Here is a 22,093-nt window from a genome sequence, read left to right as displayed (position 1 = left end):
TGAAGTGAAACTGATTTAAAAATTTATCACTGGCTCTGCATCTTTCATCCAATTAAAAATAATAAGTTGCCCATGTTCCAAATAATATGTTACCTTGTGAAGTGTGCTTCATGGGCGTATGCTGAAATTAAAGTAGGATCGAGTGGGATCTATTGGCAGAGATCACAATCGTGATTTTTTTAGAGCTGAAATTAAAAATTGTTAGGTTTGTGTTACCTTACAATAAATAAGACTTTCACTGTCACCTGTCTAAAGTGGCATACATCTAGAGAGGGGGTTTTGGGTTATTCCTATTTTTAGGAGTCAATGTTGCTACACCTGCACAATTGGAAAAGCAACGGTATTCACCTGATTACAACGTGCATATTTCCTAATAATCAATCCATCCCTCCATTTGTCCTTATCCAGTCACGAGCCTGAACAGAGATTATCAGACCTCCCTCTCTCAGGCCTCAAGGGTCAGCCAAGAGAAGAAACATGTCCTGGATCCACCCTAGGGTTCCCCTCACAGTGGGGCATACCTGAAAAACCTCACTTACCCTGCAATAACATTTTCTTTGTAACTTTTTGGGGTGTGAGTGGTGCAGCAGCCAGCCAAGCTAGGGATTGGTTATTGTTAATGTTGATTGCAAATTTTTCAGTTTGCAAGTTCACACTCATACCCTGAGATAACCGGGAAGCAATGATTCTTCCATCCTGCCAGCAATAAGCAGAATAAGGACAATAAAATGTTGGAAGCCCACAAGAGCCACTCTTCCCAGTCAGGAGACGGTGTGCATCAAGTCAAAGACGAGCGAGACTTGTTTATGATTTGATTGACTTTATTTGTAAGGCACCAGAAGTCCTTCCTTACTGCAGAACATTTCATTTTATTTATAGTAAATGTTTGCTGTACTTTTTTTTTAGAGTTTCTTTTTCGTTTGTTTAAATGAAGCTATGATTTCAGACACAAAACATTTTTTTTTTTTTTTTGCCAAAGTACACACTTTTAGGTTTTACATTATACACAAAATAAGTATTTAAAAAAAGACCTTTACAAAGCTCAAAACGCTTACAATGCTTCACGCTATGAGGGCAAAGAGGCGGCACAGGAGTCAAGGGGAGTGGGTGGGAGGGAGGGAGTGTTAGGGTGGAGGGAGGGGGGAGAAAAGGAAAGGGGGATCAAAGGGTGAAAAGGTCAACATACTGCAGTTTCCCTCCCCCCTGGTGTCACATCAGTTTTGTAACACAATAGCACAAGAATCATCCAGGACAGACAAGAGAAGATGCAGCCATATACACATAAAGCTTTCTATGTATAACTGTATACAGAGGCGAGCACCTCCAACTACTTCAACAAATACATAGAATTTCATTTGTACGTCTAAAACGTCAGCCTTGCAAATCTCCCTCTAGCTCATATCGATTAATATTTAAAAACGAAGAAAAGGGGGGAGGAAAGGAACGAGTGCATCGATCACAGAAAGTTTGGATCAAACATTCTTTAAAAAGAAAAAAAAATATGTCTCCACTAGAAAGAAATCAATCTCAGTTCCCCCGCAGACATGCATTGATGTGTGTGTGTGTGTGTGTGTTCTGCTTTGTCTACACGCTCTGCATTTCACTACAACAAGTACAGTATGTATGTAACTAGATACATACAGTATGCAGCTAGATGGGAGGACGACGTGCCGCGAGCTTAATTCACAAGCAAGGTAGCATGTTAGCTTTAGTTGTAAGAACAGCAACGCATTTCATCTGGTTTAGCATCGACTACGGGATCTGTACAAGTGTTTATACACACCTTGTTTTATGTATTCACATACATACACAACAATGGGGATCATTGAAAGAGTCCTCCAGCAAATGCCATCAACAGTTTATCACCTGAACCTTTAGAAGACGGAGGCTTTTATTCTGAAAGTCCCTCATATGTATTTTCACTTTTGGATATCAAACGTGCACGTTCGCCGATCTCTTTGAAGGGTACTTCTGCAATAAAAATGTGCTTTATCATCAAACCGGAGACCATTCTCAGCTTATTTTCCCCCAAATGAAAGGAGCAGGTTTTTTTAAAAATACATATACAGCTCGAGATGGCTACACTCAATGAAGCCATTCAGAGATGAAAAGAGAGGAGGTCAAGACAGGTGTGCGTGCTTTTAAGTGTGGTTCGACATTTTCAAAGTATACGTGGTACCTCTCAAATTGCATGTCATCTTTTTGAAAGCAGACATTTCGTCCATTCGCACTTCTGTTGCCTGACAAATCCCCGGGACAGTAAAAAAGAAACTCCAATACATCCAAAAAGCAAACAAATTCAACCCAAACATGATGAAGAACGCGATGTAGTCTCTATTCTTTTTTGTTTTTTAACTATACACAAATTTTCAGTCCTATTTTGCATTTTTTTGGTGTTATAAATGCACACTGAGTATAAAAATTGGTTTACTTCCACTATTTATTAATTTGCACTGATACTTTTCACAGCAGAGATTTTGACTTGTACTAACAGGAAGAATATCTGTGTTACTGATATAAATTACAGCTCTGGTCAATTTAAATTTCCCACTAAGCAATGACAGTATGATAGCATGAACAGTACCAGGACACTGACACCTTAACAGCTCAATGGAAGTCATTAATTCTACTATTTACACCTTACCTTACTGTGACATGTCAAAATGTCTGAAGTGAAAACCACCGAACAAAAGATACTGTCAAACTGGCTCTATACTACTTTACAAATAATAGTCTCCTAACTGACTGAATTTGGACTGTAATGCTATCATTATACAAATGTTCTTAATTAAATGCAACATAAGACTTTCAGATGCCTCTAAAAGCGATCACTGATTATTCTCCTTACTAATAACATGAATTCTTGCCATGCTGGTTTGAAAAATAAATAAACAGAAGAGTTTATTAAAGAGCTGCAGATGTGTCTTCATTTCATGTAATGACCAATTTTAGATCACAGTAAGGAACTGTATGTAATGCAAAAGACACTCTTTAATTTAAAAAAAACAAAAAACAAACAGTATTTGGTGATATTATATTATACTATGCTCCTCTCAGATCACAACCCTATTCCAGGAAGCAGGTTTAGATAAAATTCAGTTTGTTAATCCTGAGAAATCAGATAGGAAATGATCGGATTCAATTCTGATCCGATGGCAGACCTATGGTACAAACTTTTTTCTACGATTATATAGAGCAGCCCAACATAATTTTAGTTTTATTTATTTAACCTTTATGAGACTCAATATGTCACAAGCGACCTCTGTTTCAGACAGCATCATTAAAAATGGCTGCCTACTCTGACCAGCCTCCATGAAAATACCAACTCAGAGTTGTTGATCTGCTCAGTTTACAGTTAGAGTCTGACTTCAGTAAACCTGGTTCCCAGATTAGTGACCGGCTGGTTGTTGCGTTTGCTGCGTGGCATTCAAATCACGCGTGTTGCAGAGTGCCCTCTGTTGGACAAACTATGCAACGTCAACTACTACATTTTTTGCAGACCCCCACATGGAGCAGAACTTTTTTTTTCCTAAGAATTTGGTAAAAGATGCAGCGGGTATTTTAATAAAATAATCAACCACAACTTTAAAGCCATCTGCCTAACACTGAGTATGTTACCTTGCACCTCCAAAAAAGCTCCAACGGGTTGGTGCATGGAAACGAGACATCTGGGAATTGTCCTTTGGCGTCTGGCACCAGGACGGTGGTAGTAGATCCTCTGGGACCGGATAAAGACCTTCAGCAATGTGGCAGGGGTGCCGTTGCTCGTAATAACATCTAAAGGAAAGCCAAACCAGAAGATTCCGCAGCTGAACTTTGTATTGCAATGAGATCATCAATGTTGTGGCGGGCTGGCATAGTTTCGCCCAGCTTCCAGCAGACTTGAGGTCTAATCTGAAAACAACCAAGAGCATACAGGACCTTTCTGTTTGAAGGGGGTGTTTTTGATTAGTTTGGATAGCAGCAGCTGTAGAATGCACTTGTGCTTCATCTGTGTGAATTACAGTAATGTAACTATATTCAATCATACTCAGTGCCCCATGTAGGCATTAAATCAACTGTATAATGCAGGATTAATCTGATATGTGAAAGATCTTTATGTGTGGTGAAACGTAGGGTATTTAAAAGTGAATTTACAGAGAGCCCGTGTTTTTGTTTCATGCTAGGATGGAGCCGTTCCATTTAGAGACCAAAATAAACCAAAGCAGACAACTTTTCGAGAACTGCATCACTGCAGTAATTGATGCCACCGGTCTAGTGTCTACTGTGTGTTAAGTTTGCACACTCAGACTGGATAAATAAGCCATTCCCTTTGTGACACAGTCTGCACTCTGTCATTGTCCTTGTTCTGCACAAGCCTGAACCAAGCGAGGAGGATGCTTCAAAGACACACGCTGCCCTCTGCTGTCAAACACACAACATGCACTCTTTCTCCCCTCAGTGTCTGCTCTGATATTAGTGCACATTAAAGAGGAAAAAGATGGTGGGAGGGTGTGGACGTGAAGTGGCGTTACTTCTCTTTGCTGCACGTTGTGCTACCTCAGCTCCGTTTAATGATGCCTTTCAGTTAAGGTGCTGGGTGGATTTATCCAACGCACCTCACAGGGTCGGGCAAGGATCAAACGTCGGGGGGATTACTTATCGAGGTGGGTCTGTTATCTACTCTGACGGCTCTCAGCATTAAGTCGGATCTAAGAACATGCTTTTATTTTATATAAAATTAGGATTACTCACAAAATCTCTAATTTGCCCGGATATGTCTTTTCATAACACCGATTCTCTTTTGAAGGCAGAGGTTTTTGATTAGAAAGTGAGTATAGCTTTTAAGCACGCTTCTGTCTTTAGCCAGGGCATTATTTAAACAATTCTCTGATCTTTTATCAATCCAACATTTAAACTTTGAGCCCACTTTTATCTTAGAATGAATACACGCGAGGTGAAACACCATGAAATATCAACACTGCTGATCTCGGTGAGACCTTTATGTTGGGAAAATGAAGTTTTTAGGAATCCTGTGTTGCATCTGACAAGTTTTACAGCTTGCCAGCAAATCCAAGTGTTTAACAGTTTTTCTGTTAACACCTACGGAACAGTGCATTCAGTCTGACGGATCAGTCCTGTCTAACAAGGACCTATGAAAGAGGCAGAGGCAAGAGGTGGGAGGAAGACAGGGAGGAAGAGAGAGAGGCATGGAGAAGAAAGGAAAACACGGAAACTCAACAGGAATCAGAAGAGAGAGAAAAAGCAAGAGGGAGGCAGGAAGAAACTGAAATAGAAAGTAGTCCTGATTTTCTTTTAAAAAAAAGGGATAAATGTGGCTTAATCACATGCAAAAAAAGAGAGAGAGAGAGAGAGAGCACTTGAAAATACAAGATACATAAGAGAGCGACAGTCTCATGGCTTAAAAAAAAAAAAAGATATAGAAACAACCCAACTATGGTGAATACCAGGATATAAGGTGGTATGTGCCAAAGACTTCCCAATAATGGGGTTGGCTAGGGGGTCGGAAGAGATGAAATTGAAGCCCATGTTAGGTAGTGTCAAAGAGAGGGAGACCTGGGGGAGAGGCTATAGGCCAAGTGGGCTTGAATCTAGGGATTCAGGTCTCTGGATAAAAACAGAGCTGAATAGGGCTGAAACACCATCTAATCAGACTTGTCTCCATCCTCCTCACGGTGGCTGTCGACTCCATCCCGCGATGCTTTCTCCTCCTTGGCCAGCTGGGCTTGAGAGGCCAGCAGGGAAGAGAGGGAGAAGAGACCAGAGGAGGTGGTGACGGCAGGGAGGGTCGGCTGGCTCAGGCTCAGCGGCAGCGGAGTCATGGGCAGGGCCAGGCCCTGAAGCTGAGACAGCTGGTGAGCCTGGAGCTGCTGCTGCATGGAAAAGAATCAGACGCAACTTAGAGACAGTAGGATAGATCAAGCGCACAAATCACTGCAAAACACAGGACAGACCTATTATAGAACCACAAGTCATGTTTAATATATAACCCTTGAGGCACAGCGCTAATAGTTTATATACAACAGGATAGATGGAACGCACGTATCATAGCACATGCTCAGTAGAAGATACACATAGCTTATTTATAATAGATGCAGTTTTTAAGAAGTATAAAAGCCTCAGAAAACAAGTGCAGACAAAGAGGTAACTGAGCACAGAACTGGAAAAAACAATATCATGGGATCGACATGCCTTAGATTTTAAAGTACAGAAAGATACATTGTTACTGCCACGCTTCTCTTTTACACACACACCCAAAAGTGAGTTCATTTTTACGGCAGTTCCCTCTGACCTCTTATGATCGACACATAACTGCCCCCGCTGATCCTCTAACTTTCTACATGATGTCACCAAAATCAAAGCAAAAGATCCACCGACAACAGAACGCCCTACCACAAACGCCAACGCAGAGCGCCACCTTCTTTATCACAAGTCGCAGACACAAAGACAAAAGCAACGCACCACCGTGAATCATCCATCACAGTGATGGAGTGGCTGGGCTAGCGAACACTAGACAATAGTGAAATGATGGAGGAGCTAGGATAGCTAACACGAGGCTGATAATGATGAAGCATAGCTGAAGTAGTTAAAGCTGCCGATATAAAGAATATCTGCGCATAGCAGGCTAACGAGCTGGCCTGGTTTGTACTGATTTGGTATTTTAGCTAGCGAGATAACTGTGCTGTAATTGTTTCAATGGACAGGATTGTGGCTTAGTCAAATTTATCCCCTCGATGGGATGGATACCACCACTTTAAAAAGACACAAAAAGTAGTTTACTCGTGATGAAGAGTACTACACACACTCCTAAGACGTAAGTGTAGAAGAGATTTTAACCCTAATAATGCCCCGAGGTTATCTCTACTTAAATCTGCACATTTAACATGAAACCTAAACAAAAAAAATTCAAGGCATGGAGGCTTTAACAGAAGAATCCAGCACTTCTTTGGAGCTTAGCCACTTCTAGAAAAGTTAATTTCTTATATTCCAGCTTTTGGTGCATCAGGAAAAAAAAGAAAGTCTGTGCTTTAAAAGTTTCTCTTGGACTTCATCAATATAACTCTAAAGAAACCCTTTAAAATTCATTGTTCCCAGAGCTGCTTAAACAAAACAGTGGGAACAATTATAAATGTTTATTTTACTGTGCAGGCATACATTACAAGCGCTTGAATATAATCATGATTTATGGGTCATTTTAACGTTTTTCATTAGCAATTGGAGCTAATAAAAGCTTATTTATTTTTATAATGCTCTGTTTAGGAGGAAACAGATCGGGGCAGGAAACCTTTGAGGTTTAGGGTTTTTCATTTCACACGATATAAAAAAAGCAATAATAAAAACAAAAACGAGAAGCACATTTTAGGTTTTTGAGAAAAACCCTGAGATGACACACAAAGGTTTTTATCCTCACAAACAATAAGTCAATTAATGCAAGATGTAAAAGAAAACAATAGAATTGATCGGGTTGGTCAATATTTGCACTTTTTCAGGCAGGGTTAGTGCTGCAACAACGTACCCTTATGATGGAGTTCATCTCTGGGGGGGTGACCTGCTTGGCCCTCTCTATGGCTGCCAGGACCTGCTGCTGGTGCTGGAGATGGTGGGTGGGAGACGGGGGGGGGGGAGGCAGGGGGTAAAGACAAGAGGAGGAAAGTGAGAAAGACAATAAAAGCGAGACAGAAACATGGGGAGGAGAGTTGGGGGGGGTGGAGAGGTTAGATCAATATCAATAGTCCCAACAGAGACCTGACAACCCTCTCTGGTGTTGCGCCTCCCCCTCTGACCATTTTGCTATTCATCCAGTTACACACACACACACACACACACACACACACACACACACACACACACACACACACACACACACACACACAAGCCTTGTGTGACACCCGGGAATGGATGGTTGGCTGGTGTGCTGTAATGGGTGGAGGTCAGCCCCCTGGTGGGCAGATAAGAGCATGGCTTATCTGAATCGCACAGCCATTTATTACACTGACACAAACACACACATGTATAAAGCAAGAGAAGAGTTGGATGGAGTAGGAGGAGGCAAAGGAGGGAAAAATGGAGGGAAAGAGGGGAGTGAAGGAAGAGGTCAAAAGGGGAGGGGGGAAGGGACAACCGTGAGGATGGGACAGATTGAATATGGCAGAATCGAGGTGGGGGCAGGGTGAAATGGAAATTGAGGTGGAAAGAAACACAGGAAGCAAGTGATGATGAATGATGGGAGGAGAGAAGAAGGATGCTGAGCTTGAGGTCACGGAGGTGGAGAGGTAATGAGGTGGGAATGAGGGTGATCTCATTCCAGGATGTAAGGAATAGTGCTGAGGGTCAGAGGGTTATTGACGTCTCTGTGCCAGAGTGTGTGTGTGTGCGTGTGTGTGTGTGCGTGTGCACGCGCTTACCTCCTGAGACAGGTAGGGGAGGACCTGTGCACAGATCCCATTCAATCTCTTGACTATCTCAGCCTGTTGGAGGAGAGCACAGTGGTTTATAGTATTCCATGTTTTTATCACTCCCAACAAACCCAGTGAAAAAAATATGTAACTATATGTAACTAAATTTTCCATCTTCCCCACCCTGTCAGCATCAAAGCTTAATAATTTTAACCTTAAAAAATGGTCATAAATATAAAAGAACTTTCCACTGTTTCCTAAAAACTGATAGTTGTTGTAATAAACAGGGATTTGTATATTCAGTGGTTAGAATAGAACGGTGCATGTATGAGTATCTCAAAATAAAACACACTGAGCGTGTTCATAATGAAGTAAGGGGTGGATCTGACTGTGAAATGTAGGCTCAGATCTTGGGTTATTCGCCTTTCTGAATCTTACAATAATCAAAATTTACAAAACGGACTTTATGGTTTATTGAGTTCACCACAGCGCACAGATCGGGTTTAATGACCGGGTTTCATGCTCGATGCCGTTCCAGATGCAACCTTCGCATTTATCCAGGTTTGGAACATTAGGAGTACACCTCAAACTGCAACACTACACCACCACTGTTTTATACAGTATGAAATGAGTGACTGAGCCCATAAACTCAGCGGGATAGTGCTTGCAAATTTTTTATTTTTATTTTTTGCCACCACAGGTGTCTCCCCCTGGTGGCCATTAAAGAGAATGGAGGTTTAAGACAGACAACATGGGGGCGCCTACATCCATATTTATACTGTCTATAGTCAAGAATTACTGGTGCAGGGAACAGAGGGGAAGGATATTCTTACTTTTCTATTAGATTAAGTCACCTAAGTAATGCTCGGTCATGAGGGGATACAGTAACAGAAGGAAGCTCATACCAGCTTTGCTTCTGTCTGAGGCTGTAGAGCAACTAAACGTAGGGTGCGGGTGTCTTTAACACTTAGATGTGGATTTGCTGAATGTAAAAAACGTTACTGCACCTCACTGGGTACTAATGCCTGTGACATCCATGGAGAAGATTTCATGAACGAATGAATGAATAAAGTCAGAGATGATAACATAGAACAACCAAAGCCAGAAGAGGTGAACAAAAACTATGCCAGGGCAAAGTGTCGAGGACAACAACTCTATGGAACAGAAGAATTCAGCATAATAGCCTCTGGCTACACAGATAAAATGTGATATCAGCTCACGGCTCATTTTAATCTTTTCATGGGATTTAATGACAGCTCAAAATATAGAGTACCACCACACTTATCCTTTAAACCCTTGTTAAATGTGAATTGTCATTCAGCGAATTTAAGCCACACTCATCAGTATGGGAAACATCTGCTATGACCTTCCCAAACTGGAGCAAATATATCTCACACACATGCACATATATCAGATGTGTCAGAATCCCTTTATTCACCTCATTAATTTAGTTGCTTGTACTTAATACGCTTCTAAAAACACTTGGACGGACACACACACACACACACACACACACACACACACACACACACACACACACACACACACACACACACACACACACAGTAATAATCTCCCATACACGCACGCATACGCCGTGTTCTCTTTCACATCATGCACATTCCCTATCTTTCTCACATGCAGGTCTATTATCACATTTGGTTGGTAATCATCCAATCCATAAGAGATATGCAAAGCAGCAGTAATTGTGTTAGAGCCTAATTCGAGGCGCGATGAGGGGAGAGAGGCTCTTCTAACAGACATTAGGCATGCAGAGCACAGTTCCCATCAAGCGCTTCACTCCTATCTGCTCATCATTACACATACAATCTCCCTGACATCTCTAAAATGTCTCTGCGGGACTCGCTCCACGCTAACTATGGCTCTGCCTCTTTTTCAGTGCCCTTTATTCTGTCTATCTTGTTTTTTTCCAACCCAGCTTTTGTCTATTCTGTTATCCCTGCGCTCCATCACCTTCTCTTCTCCCTCAGATTTTTCTTTCTGAATGCAGCCTCCTTTCTCGTGTCCTCACTTTACATTTCACTCTGCTTCATTCTGGCTTTCCTAAAGTGCTATTGGAGCACTTTTCACTGACGAAATTCTGTTTCAAGGAAGTATGGAAGGCAGAGTAAACAAACCTAACGTTACACAGACTTCCTTAGAGTGTACTGGCTTTGTCACTGCGTGGGCTCCCCTATAGTCACAGGGTCTCGTGGCAAAATGTGAAATACTGATAGATTTTTTTCTCGTTTATGAAAGCAAGCTGTCCTGTTTTTTGTAAGCGTGACTTTGAAATATATTTCAATACAAAGAGGAAAAGTAATAGTTTTTACGCCTGCAGCACACATATGATAACATGCTGCAGGTGGCTCCGGAGCACTGATCAAAGTGCCATCTGTTGTACTTCAACCCAAACCACGACCTTTTTCAGAATCTAGCTAAATAGTTTTAACACCTAAATCTGCCCTGAGTAGTTTTTTATCAAGAAGATTTATGATCTAAACTTGTGGTAGCAGGTTTGATTAGCTAAATCTAACCAAGTAGTCCAGATTGTTTAAACCTAATCAAATAGTCTAGATCAGGGGTGTCAAACTCCAGGCCTCGAGGGCCGGTGTCCTGCAGGCTTTAGATCTCACCCTGGGTCAACACACCCGAATCAAATGATTAGTTACCAGGTCTCTGGAGAACTTCAAGACATGTTGAGGAGGCAATTTAGCCATTTAAATCAGCTGTGTTGGATCAAGGACACATCTAAAACCTGCAGGGACACCGGCCCTCGAGGACTGGGATTGGGGACCCCTGATCTAAACCTAACCGACTAGTCTGAATTGTCCAAACCTAATTGAAAGGTCAAGACTGTGCAAACCTAACAAAGTAGTCCACATTATCTAAACCTACCCAAGTAGTTTTGACTGCTTAACCCTAACTAAGTAGAAAAACAGGTCGACAGGAAGGCAGAAAAAGAATACAGCTTTATTAGCCATATTCCACGTTTAATCCTCAACTCAACCTTGCTTTTTTTCCAGACCCCAAAAAATGGCCTCTGGTATGAGTGGAAAATGAAGTCAAATTGCCCCTCTGTCCTCTAAATTGATACTTTTTCTCCCTTTAAAAGGTTGAAAATATTCTTTTCATGTACACAAATGTGACCAGTTACATGACAAATCAAAGGGACTTTTGCTCCAGTTTCCATATATATCTTCAGTTTGTTATCAGATAAAAAGAATTTTAAAAAAAAAAGTAATGCTCACGAAACGAGGTCAAAATAATTGGCATTTTTGTTTTGAAATTCCCTAAAACTAGGACTGGATAACTGAATCACAGCCTTTTCAGTGTCGCCACTTCTGCTTAACAAAGAGTTTCCACCATGCCGAACACGAACAACTATTCCTGCAGATGCATCTCACCTCACATACAGATGAATATACTCAGAATTGCCTTCATAGTTTGGTTTATGTGATGAGCACAATGAGAACCTATATACTATACACAACACAAACAAAACACAAATGCTGTCAGGAAAAGAAAAAGAGGAAAAACAGATAAACGATACAGCTTCATTCAACACACTCCCAGTTCGATCCGCAACTCAACCTTGCTTTTCCTCACTAAGACAAAACAGAGATGCAGAGAGCAAAGAGACAGACTGCACAGAGTGGAGAGGCATTTTTTGAATTGAGTAGGACAGAGTGATCAAGAGGGAGCAATTGAATGTGTGAGTGTGAGAGAGAGAGAAAGAAAGAAAGAAAGAAAAAACAGGGAAACAGACAGAGGAGGAGGAGGAGGAGCAGAGAGGGGAGTGTGGCTCTGCACAATAGGCCTAGACATGAATGCTCCTCGACACTCGTTTCCACACATCCCCTTCAATTTCAACTCTCTAATGGAACTAGCGATTCTCGGCACCCACTCACACTGTGCACAAAGGACGGGCGTGTGCGCACACACAGTAACAGCAGCACACACGAGCAGAGAGACACAAACGTTTATGAACATGTGCTGGTAACATACGCGCACACACAAAAAACGCAGGCACATGCGATGATGGAGTGACTGGAGGGGCCCAGGAGCGTGCACGCTAACACACCGAAGCTCACGCTGGCTCTACCCACACACTGACATTTCTAAAAGATTGCAGACAGCCAATGGGAAAGTACATGAGCTAATGTACACACACGCACGTACGAAGATTGCTGGGTACAAACACACAACTCCATTTGTGCCTATGAATTTAATCCCTATGAGATAAAGGAGAAAGGTGTGTGCGTTTGCTCAGCATGCATCGCGGTGCCCGTCTTGTGCTTCCAACCTCAGAGTTTGTGCGGGTGCATACAAGTGAAGGTCTTTAAATCATGGAAGCTGCTACTTTCATGTGTGTCTCCATTCGTCAAAGCATGCTCCCTTCTTCCAATATGGCTGTCAGCGCACGCCGTCAATCATACGACAGCGTGCGTGTGCGTTTGTGAGTGTGGATGGGCAATACCAGACGAGGTCATCGATAAGGGTTGGCCCCTTGGAGGCCCATCGCTCTCTCCTCCTGCAGGCTGAGCATAAATTATTCCCCCTGCTGCAGCAACACAAACTGATGTATGGACCACTCCCTCACCCACGCCCTGCCTGATTGAGGGCCTTTTTTTCTCCCGTTTCGAAATACCTTACTAGTTCTTACAGCACCGTTTTCACTGGATGTAAATATAAAGCCATTTTGCCAAAACCTACATCCACATGAAATGACTGCGTGATGCTCAAAATTACTAAAAACAACAAAAAAACAATGACAACTGGATTTACACACAGAATTAGGTGACCTCACTCAAATGAGATCCCCAAAGGAAACAGAGATTATGTTTAATAATCACACCAACAGTTCAATAAGCTGTCGGTGCATCACGAGGAATGCACAGCTCCTTTGACACTTTGTATTTTATTCAACTGAATCAATTTTAGACTTCGTCTACTACAATCCTATGATATTTAGTTGACTAAAACTAAAAGGATTTAGTCCTAATTAGGAATAAAACTAAACTTTTTTTAATCAAAAGACTATAGCTACAACTAAATCAAAAACTGCTGGGCCAAAGGTGAGGGTAAGAAGGTACATCATAGATGTACTTTCATACTTTATCTTCACCACAACAGCCCAGTACTGCGTCTGCATCACTGTTGACACCGCATTCATCTATCTGTCAGCCTCCTGCTTTCCTCTTCCCTCACTTGTAAACAAGACCCTAAGATACTTAAAACTATCCACCTGAGGTAGCAGCTCGCTCCTGCACCCTGCAGTGGACATGCTGCCCTTTTCTGACTAAGAACCGTGGCTTCGGAGTTTCAGGTGCTAAATTCTCACCCCAGCTGCTTCACACTCGGCTTCCGGAGCAAGGTTGATGAGTCCAAGGGAACCACACCATCCGCCAAAAGCAGAGATGAGACTCCTGAGACCACTGAACGGAAATCCTAAAAAATCCTTTTTACAAAAATTACTGGACTTATTCTAGTAATGACCATAATTTCCAAACTGAACTTGGTGTTTTAATCAGTGACCTGAAACTAGTGACTGAGCTCATGAACTTATCAGGAAGGTGATCTGATGTCACACAGCTAGGTAGCCAAGGGCCATTGCCCCATAGACATCTATACTACCAGACATACTTTTGTTAGGAAAGGGAGTCGCCCCCTGCTGGCCATTAAAAAAAACGCAAGTTTAAAGTACTTCCACATTAGCTTCACTTTCAGATGTTGGCACAAAGTCCATCTTTTATACTGTCTATGGTAAATCTTTGTACCAGTCACCGTCACTGTTTACTCACCCGTCCCATCAAAAAAACACTAAGCTGCTCTCTGAGTATCCATTTCTGTAGCATAATAAGGCTACCACAATACAGCAATGTAATATAACAGTTAGGACCATTTTGTTTGCAGTGGATCTGCCAGTCAAACATCAGTGAGGCACATGCAACAGGTAACTTATGGAGACATTCCCTATCCTGGCAACCAATGCATCTGAGCCAGGTTAAAGAAAAAAGAACCCTGTAATGAAGTGCATAATTCAAGGTTCAGTAAGTATTAAAAGTCTTTTTATCTGCATTGATGAGGTTAGCTAACTGACACCTCAAAGTCCAGGAAATTCTCCCAGCTGAATCGTCAGTATGAACAACAAGCAACGATACAGGACAGGGAGTCCTTGAGACATTTTTCAATCACTGAGTACAAAATGACGCTAGATTATTGGTAAATGTATGATTCATCTGTAAATATTAAAACAAATTGCTCTGAAATTACTACAACTTTTATTTGTGGCTCTCGCAGGTTTATCCATAACACGTATAGAGAGAGCACTGCCTGTCAGACAGCTGCTAGCCAGGTTTATAAAATAATTCATTTATGCAGAGGAAAGTAGCTACTTCCTGCAGACGGCACAAAAGCATATTTCACTCAGATTTGGCTTCTTTGGATTTTTTCCTGTAGTATTTAAATCCACATGTCAAAGCTAACTGACAGGAAGAAAAATTCTAAACATTGGTAAAAGCAATAACAAAAAATTAGACGCATAACCCTCGGCAGTAGTTACATGACGATGGAGACACCTCAGTTTATAGAAGCATGTTAGAAAGGAAGCCTTAAGCAACATAACACACACAGGAGGTACAATAGAAACTTGATAAACATGCATGCCCCTCAGTTTGAATCCATCACATCCTGCAAGCAGAAAAGGCATCCTCCTGTGTTTCAATTTTCTGCACAAAAGCAATCTTCTGTTTATGATCATACAACAGTTTTACATCCTATGTGATGGGAATAAAAGAGCGAACTTTAAGGAGACTAAATACAGACTTACCTGTTTGTGCATCTCAATGTTGAGCCCGTAGGACATCTCATAGTACTACACAAAGAGGAGAAGAAGAAGAAAAAGCTATAAAAACACAGGCACCAAACTGTTGCCAGAAAATTGTCTGTGCAGGAGCTCCATGCTAACAATTTATCATGCTCAACTGACTGCATGTGACAAATCACGTTTGAAGCTAATGTGCATTTTGATTGCACCACAATCGGAAATCACACAAAAATTCTGTTTCTCAGCTGGAACACTCGAAGCATCTTCAGTTTGCTTCGTTGCTTTTTTCCACCAAAAGCAACGAATGCTAATATGATCAGAAAAAACATTATACGGGCCTTCTTAAATCCAAGAGATGATTCCCGAAAGGCATCATTACACTGCAGATTAATAAGAACAAGAATTCACAGGGGCACAGTAATCTTGAAACACTGCGGAAGACTTTATTTGCCTTTTCATTTTTGCCTTTGTTTTTAAGTAAACAGCTTAATAACAACCTCCAATGTTCTTTGTTCGATGTTATTTGATGTAAAATGATGAGCTGCTGAAACCGAAGCTATGACGGCACATAAAAATAAACCGATCAACTGATTTGCATAATTAATCTGCCAGTTTGTCATTTTATCCTCCTTCTCATGTACACGCCAGCTCCCTCATACAAATGAAATTTGCATGTATGAACTGCCAGAGAATATAAACAGTTGCTTAATTTAAAGGGCGTACTGAAGTTCTGTTTGTCGCTTACAGCTGTTTGTGTGCAGGATGAGTTTCATTAATCTCTGCAATCATCACACAGCAGCAGGATCCACATGTGTGCGCACGTGGAACAAGAGACGTTGCCTCATTTATTATTTAGAATTATTAATTATCCAGACAAGTCGATGTGATCGGTAACAGTCCCTTTACTTCTACACTTCAGACATGTTCACGTACACATGCAAAGAGAAGACACAAAGAGGAAGAGACACTGTGAGAGAAAAGGAGAGACAGAAGAGAAACTGCTTCTGTTGTGTGTCTGTGTGTGTGTGTGTGTGTTCAGTGTTAATGAGAGGGCCACCTTCTAGGCGTCAACCCTGTTAATCACCCACTCTGTCTGCAGGGGGACTGGCTCTGTCACTGGAAAACAAACAACACACAGATCTCTCACTCACACACACATTTTTGTCTCTCGCTTGTTGTCACTCACACACAAACACACACGCACGTATGCACGCACACACAGAGTTGTTTGTGTTCAATTTCACTCTGGCTCTCTCTCGTAAGTGAATGCACGTGCACGCACGCACATGCACGCGCACTAAAACATAGCTCCGTAGCTGCTTGTGCCCACGCGGAAGCTCCCTAAAGTAATTACAGCGCTGGGGAAATGGAGGTGCTGCCGCTGGCTGGGGGAGTGGGGCAACCTGATATGCTATTAGAGGAGGAGTGGGGAGGCCGGAGTGGGGATACAAGACTCGGCCTGCCACTGATGGAGTGGAAGTGCGATTAAGAGTGCGCGTATGTGTGTGCGTGGCTGACTGTGTGTGTGTTCGAGTCAGAGTGGGCGAAGGAGGCTGTTTTGGCAATACTGCATTCACAATTCAATTTTACAGGTTTTATTTCAGCTGAATCTGAAGATGGCTGCACAATTACATCAGCATGTATCCAATAAGGGCTGTGCACATATTAAAAAAGACAAATGGTAAGCAAATGGTAACAAACGTGCAATTTATCTCAGTTAATCCAATACAGCGGATCTACAGAGGGGTGATAAAGTGAAGGAAATATCTCAACACTTGACCTCTACAAACGAGGAGATCCAGTAATTATTTTGGGGCAGGTGTCCCCTTGGAGGAAAGAGCAACTGCAAATCAATACAAATCCCTTCTGAGGCATCACCTTTATCCTATAATGAAAATTTTCCATACTGATGGGAGTGGTGTCTTGGCAAGTGATGCCAATTCTTCATCAACTCTTTCCCCATAAAAACGACATCTCCTGTACTCTTAATGACGAGTTTTTGACACCTCAATATCTATATCTCTCTCTCTCTCTCTCTCTCTCTCTCATCCATCCATCCATCCCCCCCTCTCTCTCTCTCTCCCATCCATCCATCCATCCCCCCCTCTCTCTCTCTCCCATCCATCCATCCATCCCCCCCTCTCTCTCTCTCTCCCATCCATCCATCCATCCCCCTCTCTCTCTCTCCCCCATCCATCCACCTCTCTCTCTCTCTCTCTCTCCCATCCATCCCTCTCTCTCTCTCTCTCTCCCATCCATCCCCCCCCCTCTCTCTCTCTCCCATCCATCCCCCTCTCTCTCTCTCTCTCTCCCATCCATCCCCCTCTCTCTCTCTCTCTCTCCCATCCATCCCCCTCTCTCTCTCTCTCTCTCCCATCCATCCCCCTCCCTCTCTCTCTCTCTCCCATCCATCCCCCTCTCTCTCTCTCTCTCTCTCTCTCTCTCTCTCTCTCTCTCCCATCCATCCCCCTCTCTCTCTCTCTCTCTCCCATCCATCCCCCTCTCCCTCTCTCTCTCTCCCATCCATCCCCCCTCTCTCTCTCTCTCTCTCTCTCCCATCCATCCATCCATCCCCCTCTCTCTCTCTCTCCCATCCATCCCCCTCTCTCTCTCTCTCCCATCCATCCCCCTCTCTCTCTCTCTCCCATCCATCCCCCTCTCTCTCTCTCTCCCATCCATCCCCCTCTCTCTCTCCCATCCATCCATCCATCCCCCTCTCTCTCTCCCATCCATCCCCCCCTCTCTCTCTCTCTCCCATCCATCCCCCTCTCTCTCTCTCTCTCTCCCATCCATCCATCCATCCCCCTCTCTCTCTCTCTCCCATCCATCCCCCTCTCTCTCTCTCCCATCCATCCCCCTCTCTCTCTCTCCCCCATCCATCCCCCTCTCTCTCTCTCTCTCCCATCCATCCCCCTCTCTCTCTCTCTCTCCCATCCATCCCCCTCTCTCTCTCTCTCTCCCATCCATCCCCCTCTCTCTCTCTCTCTCTCCCATCCATCCATCCATCCCCCTCTCTCTCTCTCTCCCATCCATCCCCCTCTCTCTCTCTCTCCCATCCATCCCCCTCTCTCTCTCTCTCCCATCCATCCCCCTCTCTCTCTCTCTCCCATCCATCCCCCCTCTCTCTCTCTCTCCCATCCATCCCCCTCTCTCTCTCTCTCCCATCCATCCATCCATCCCCCTCTCTCTCTCCCATCCATCCCCCCCTCTCTCTCTCTCTCCCATCCATCCCCCTCTCTCTCTCTCTCTCTCCCATCCATCCATCCATCCCCCTCTCTCTCTCCCATCCATCCATCCATCCCCTCTCTCTCTCTCCCATCCATCCCCCTCTCTCTCTCTCCCCATCCATCCCCCTCTCTCTCTCTCTCCCATCCATCCCCCTCTCTCTCTCTCCCCATCCATCCCCCTCTCTCTCTCTCTCCCATCCATCCATCCCCCCCTCTCTCTCTCTCCCCATCCATCCATTCCCCCCTCTCTCTCTCTCCCCATCCATCCATCCCCCCCTCTCTCTCTCTCCCCCATCCATCCATCCCCCCTCTCTCTCTCTCCCCATCCATCCCTCCCCCCCTCTCTCTCTCTCCCCCATCCATCCATCCCCCCCTCTCTCTCTCTCTCATCCGTCCCCCCTCTCTCTCTCTCTCTCCCATCCGTCCCCCCTCTCTCTCTCTCTCCCCCATCCGTCCCCCCTCTCTCTCTCTCTCTCCCCCATCCGTCCCCCCTCTCTCTCTCTCTCTCTCCCATCCGTCCATCCATCCCCCTCTCTCTCTCTCCCATCCATCCCTCTCTGTGTGTGTGTGTGTGTGTGTGTGTGTGTGTGTGTGTGTGTGTGTGTGTGTGTGTGTGTGTGTGTGTGTGTGTGTGGTTGGATGACTATTAGAATGGGTTACACTTTTTTCCAAGGGTTGCTCCAGTAAGCTATACAGGCAGAGATCACTCTCACTAACTTTTGATGCACAACCAGTCATTTTGATCTAAAGCAGTCATGGGGGAAAGAGTTAAAAAGGTAAAGAATGCTTTAAATAATTAAGAAAATGTGATTCTCTTGGAAAAGCATGATTACTTCCCTCCAGTAGAGATCCAGAGGCTTGCGAAATAAATGCCAAGACACTCCAAAGCTGTTCTGGCAGCACGTGGTAGTCCCACTCCTCACTAAAGCCGTTTTCACATAAAAACTCCGAAACTTTTGGCAGAATCAGGTCAGGGCATCATCTGCTCTCCTATCTCACATGTATCGATGGTGCAGCGGTTAGCACTGTCACCTCAGAGTAAGACGATCCTGTGTGAAGTTTGCGTGCAAACCCTGTATGTGCTTCCTCTCAAAGACATCCATGTTAGCTTAACTGCTTTCTTGCATTTGTGCAGAACAATCCTGTGTAAGAGTGATGTGAAAAACTAGTTTAGAGTTTATTGGCTGGACTATTGTAATTCATTATTATCAGGTTGTCCTAAAACCTCCTTAAGAAACCTCCGGTTCATTTAAAATACTGAAGCGAGAGTACTGGCAGGGACTAGGAAGAAGGAGCATATTTCTCCCATATTGGATTTTCTTCATTGTTAAATCCAAAATCAAATTTTAAATTCTTCTTCTCACATTTTGGATAATCAGTCCCCATCTTATCTTAAAGACCTCATAGTGCCATATCACCCCAATATAGCACTTCAGTCTCAGTCTGCTGGTTTACTTGTGGTTCTGAGGGTACTTATAAGTAGAATGGGAGCCTTCAGCTTTCATCACATTTCCTATGATGGCTTATTTCTTCTAAACACAACTCTTATAAATATGCGTTGCACACCACTTTGTATTTAAAGGCGGCTGTCCCTGCCTGAGCTCGCCAGAGGTATCTTCCATTAAAAGGGAGTTTTTCCTTCCCACTGTCGCCAAGTGTCAGCTGATTGTTGGGGTTTTCTCTCTATTGCTGTAGGATCTTTGCCTTACAATATGAAACACCTTGAGGCGACTTCTGATTTTGCCCTCTCTAAATTAAATTAAACTGAACTGAAATTAAACGTGGCTGCCAGTCTAAAGCACAGCTGGCGAAAGTGATCCATGTTCTCACTTCTGGAAATGAGGCTGCTGCCTGAGTGAAGTGCAGGAAAATGGCACAGATCCGATTTAATCTATAGAGAGAACACATATAATATTGATTAATTTAGATGCAGCAAAGAAGGAGCTGAGGTAGAATTGAATGTGTGAGATGATCAGCTGGGATTGCAGATAAGTTGGTCTACCCGCTAGCCTCAATACTGTGGCTTTTTTTAAAACTGTCACAGATCTCTAGACAACATTTTATTTCTTCTTTTAAATCTGTAACAGGGTTGGACGTAAACTATTTATTTATTTGCTGGTTGCCTTTTTTTTTTTTTTTTAATGTTGTTTTATTTCCCAGACCCAATTACATGTTTATAAAACAACTGGTGCGTTCACTGTTATATATGGTTTTAAACTGTTCAGATTCAAGCAGATTGCACTTTTATGCCCCTCACATTTTATATATGAAGCTTGAGTTTCAAATAAAAAATGAAAGACCTTGTAACGAAGAATCAGAACTCCTCAGCAGACTCTGGAAACACTGCAAAGTGCTACTTGTCTGGCATTTTCTCTTAAAAGTGTCCATGTTTCATTCAGCTGCGCATTTCCTGTCTCACTGTTTTCCATCACGATAGCTATAAGATGCAGGCTGAAGAAAAAGCTGCCTCATATTCTCCTCCTCACTAAAGTTAGGCATGTGCAGTTAAGCAGGATTTACGCTCTGTCTGAATTGCATGTCTGATGGTCAGATAGCGTTAGAAACCCCTTTCACCCGCATCCTTCCTGACATTTGATAGTAGGTGACACACACACACACACACACACACACACACACACACACACTATCTGTAATGTTCTAAAGCCGACATTCACACCCGCTTCATGCCTTGCAGAGGTGTGAGATAGAAGCCAGGGATCTTACTCAACTATTTGTTCTATTTTTCCAATGTTTCCCTGGAAAGTCTTATCCCAGTTTTTACATAGTATCACATCACATCACTGCAAAGTTTTAAATGGGGCTTATTTTGCAAAATCAATGCTTCCATAGCTTTTGCAAAATAATTACACCTACCAATAGGGCTGTTCGATATAACGATATATATCGGATGACCATATAAAAATGTCTATGTTTCATTTTACGCTATCGTTAGTTTCGTGGTGTCGCAAAATAAACTGTTTACAGCAATATTTTTTCATTGTTTTGATGGTCACTGTAGTGGCTATATTAATTTAAGTTCTCTCTTTCTCTTATATTTTATATAACCACACTATGGACGGACAAGCGCCTGTTTTTATGCGTTGTCGTTAGCAACAACGACGGTAACACCATCGCGTGTCCGCTTGTTTATGTTCCACATAAACCTTTCACAATAAAGCTCAAGATCCTGTTGAGACTTTTCAAAATAAACTGAACCACGTGAAAGAGCAGATTATTTACGGATGAGGAGTAAAAAAGAGCCGCCAGGTGCTAAAAAATAAACCTTAGAGTCAAACGTTAGAACAGGTGTAATAAATACTCACAAAGAAAACGGCGGCCTTTACAACTTATGTCTAAAAATGTATCGTTTCATGCATCGGTTAAAACACTCGACTCCAGCTACATGACGCGCACCTGGAAACACTTCACGCAAGTTGAGCTGCCCGAGATTCACAGAATTTACAGAAAATGTTACATTTTTGTGATTTATATCGTTATGAGGACGATAGAATTCTTATATCGGGATATGAGATTTTGGTCATATCGCACAGCCCTACCTACCAAATAGAGAAAAGATCATTCCCCTCTTGTAACATCAAAATGAGGAAAAGCACCACCTATTACCAAATCTAGTAACTTGT

At 42.9% G+C, this 22,093-nt stretch overlaps 1 protein-coding gene across 2 annotated transcripts in view; it reads right to left on the bottom strand.

Annotated features, from left to right (window-relative positions):
* Positions 1-800: 800 nt before the first annotated feature.
* The window catches only part of tle5 (TLE family member 5, transcriptional modulator), a 55,240-nt gene continuing 33,947 nt past the window's right edge, over positions 801-22,093 (bottom strand). Inside the window, exons 4-7 of one of the 2 annotated variants that reach the window (XM_084920992.1) lie at positions 15,229-15,273; positions 8,406-8,468; positions 7,517-7,591; positions 801-5,870 (exon numbers count right to left, since the gene is read on the bottom strand). In XM_084920992.1, coding sequence (XP_084777118.1) covers positions 5,646-5,870; positions 7,517-7,591; positions 8,406-8,468; positions 15,229-15,273 — 408 coding nt within the window. In that variant the 3' untranslated portion in view covers positions 801-5,645. Of the gene's footprint in view, positions 5,874-7,516; positions 7,592-8,405; positions 8,469-15,228; positions 15,274-22,093 lie in introns of both variants that reach the window. The other variant, XM_084920991.1, reaches the window with a different exon arrangement.

This window comes from Perissodus microlepis, chromosome 23 (assembly GCF_051167445.1).
Source record: "Perissodus microlepis isolate ML-2025 ecotype Zambia chromosome 23, ASM5116744v1, whole genome shotgun sequence".
NCBI lineage: Eukaryota > Metazoa > Chordata > Actinopteri > Cichliformes > Cichlidae > Perissodus > Perissodus microlepis.
This window is presented reverse-complemented; position numbering and strand designations above follow the sequence as displayed.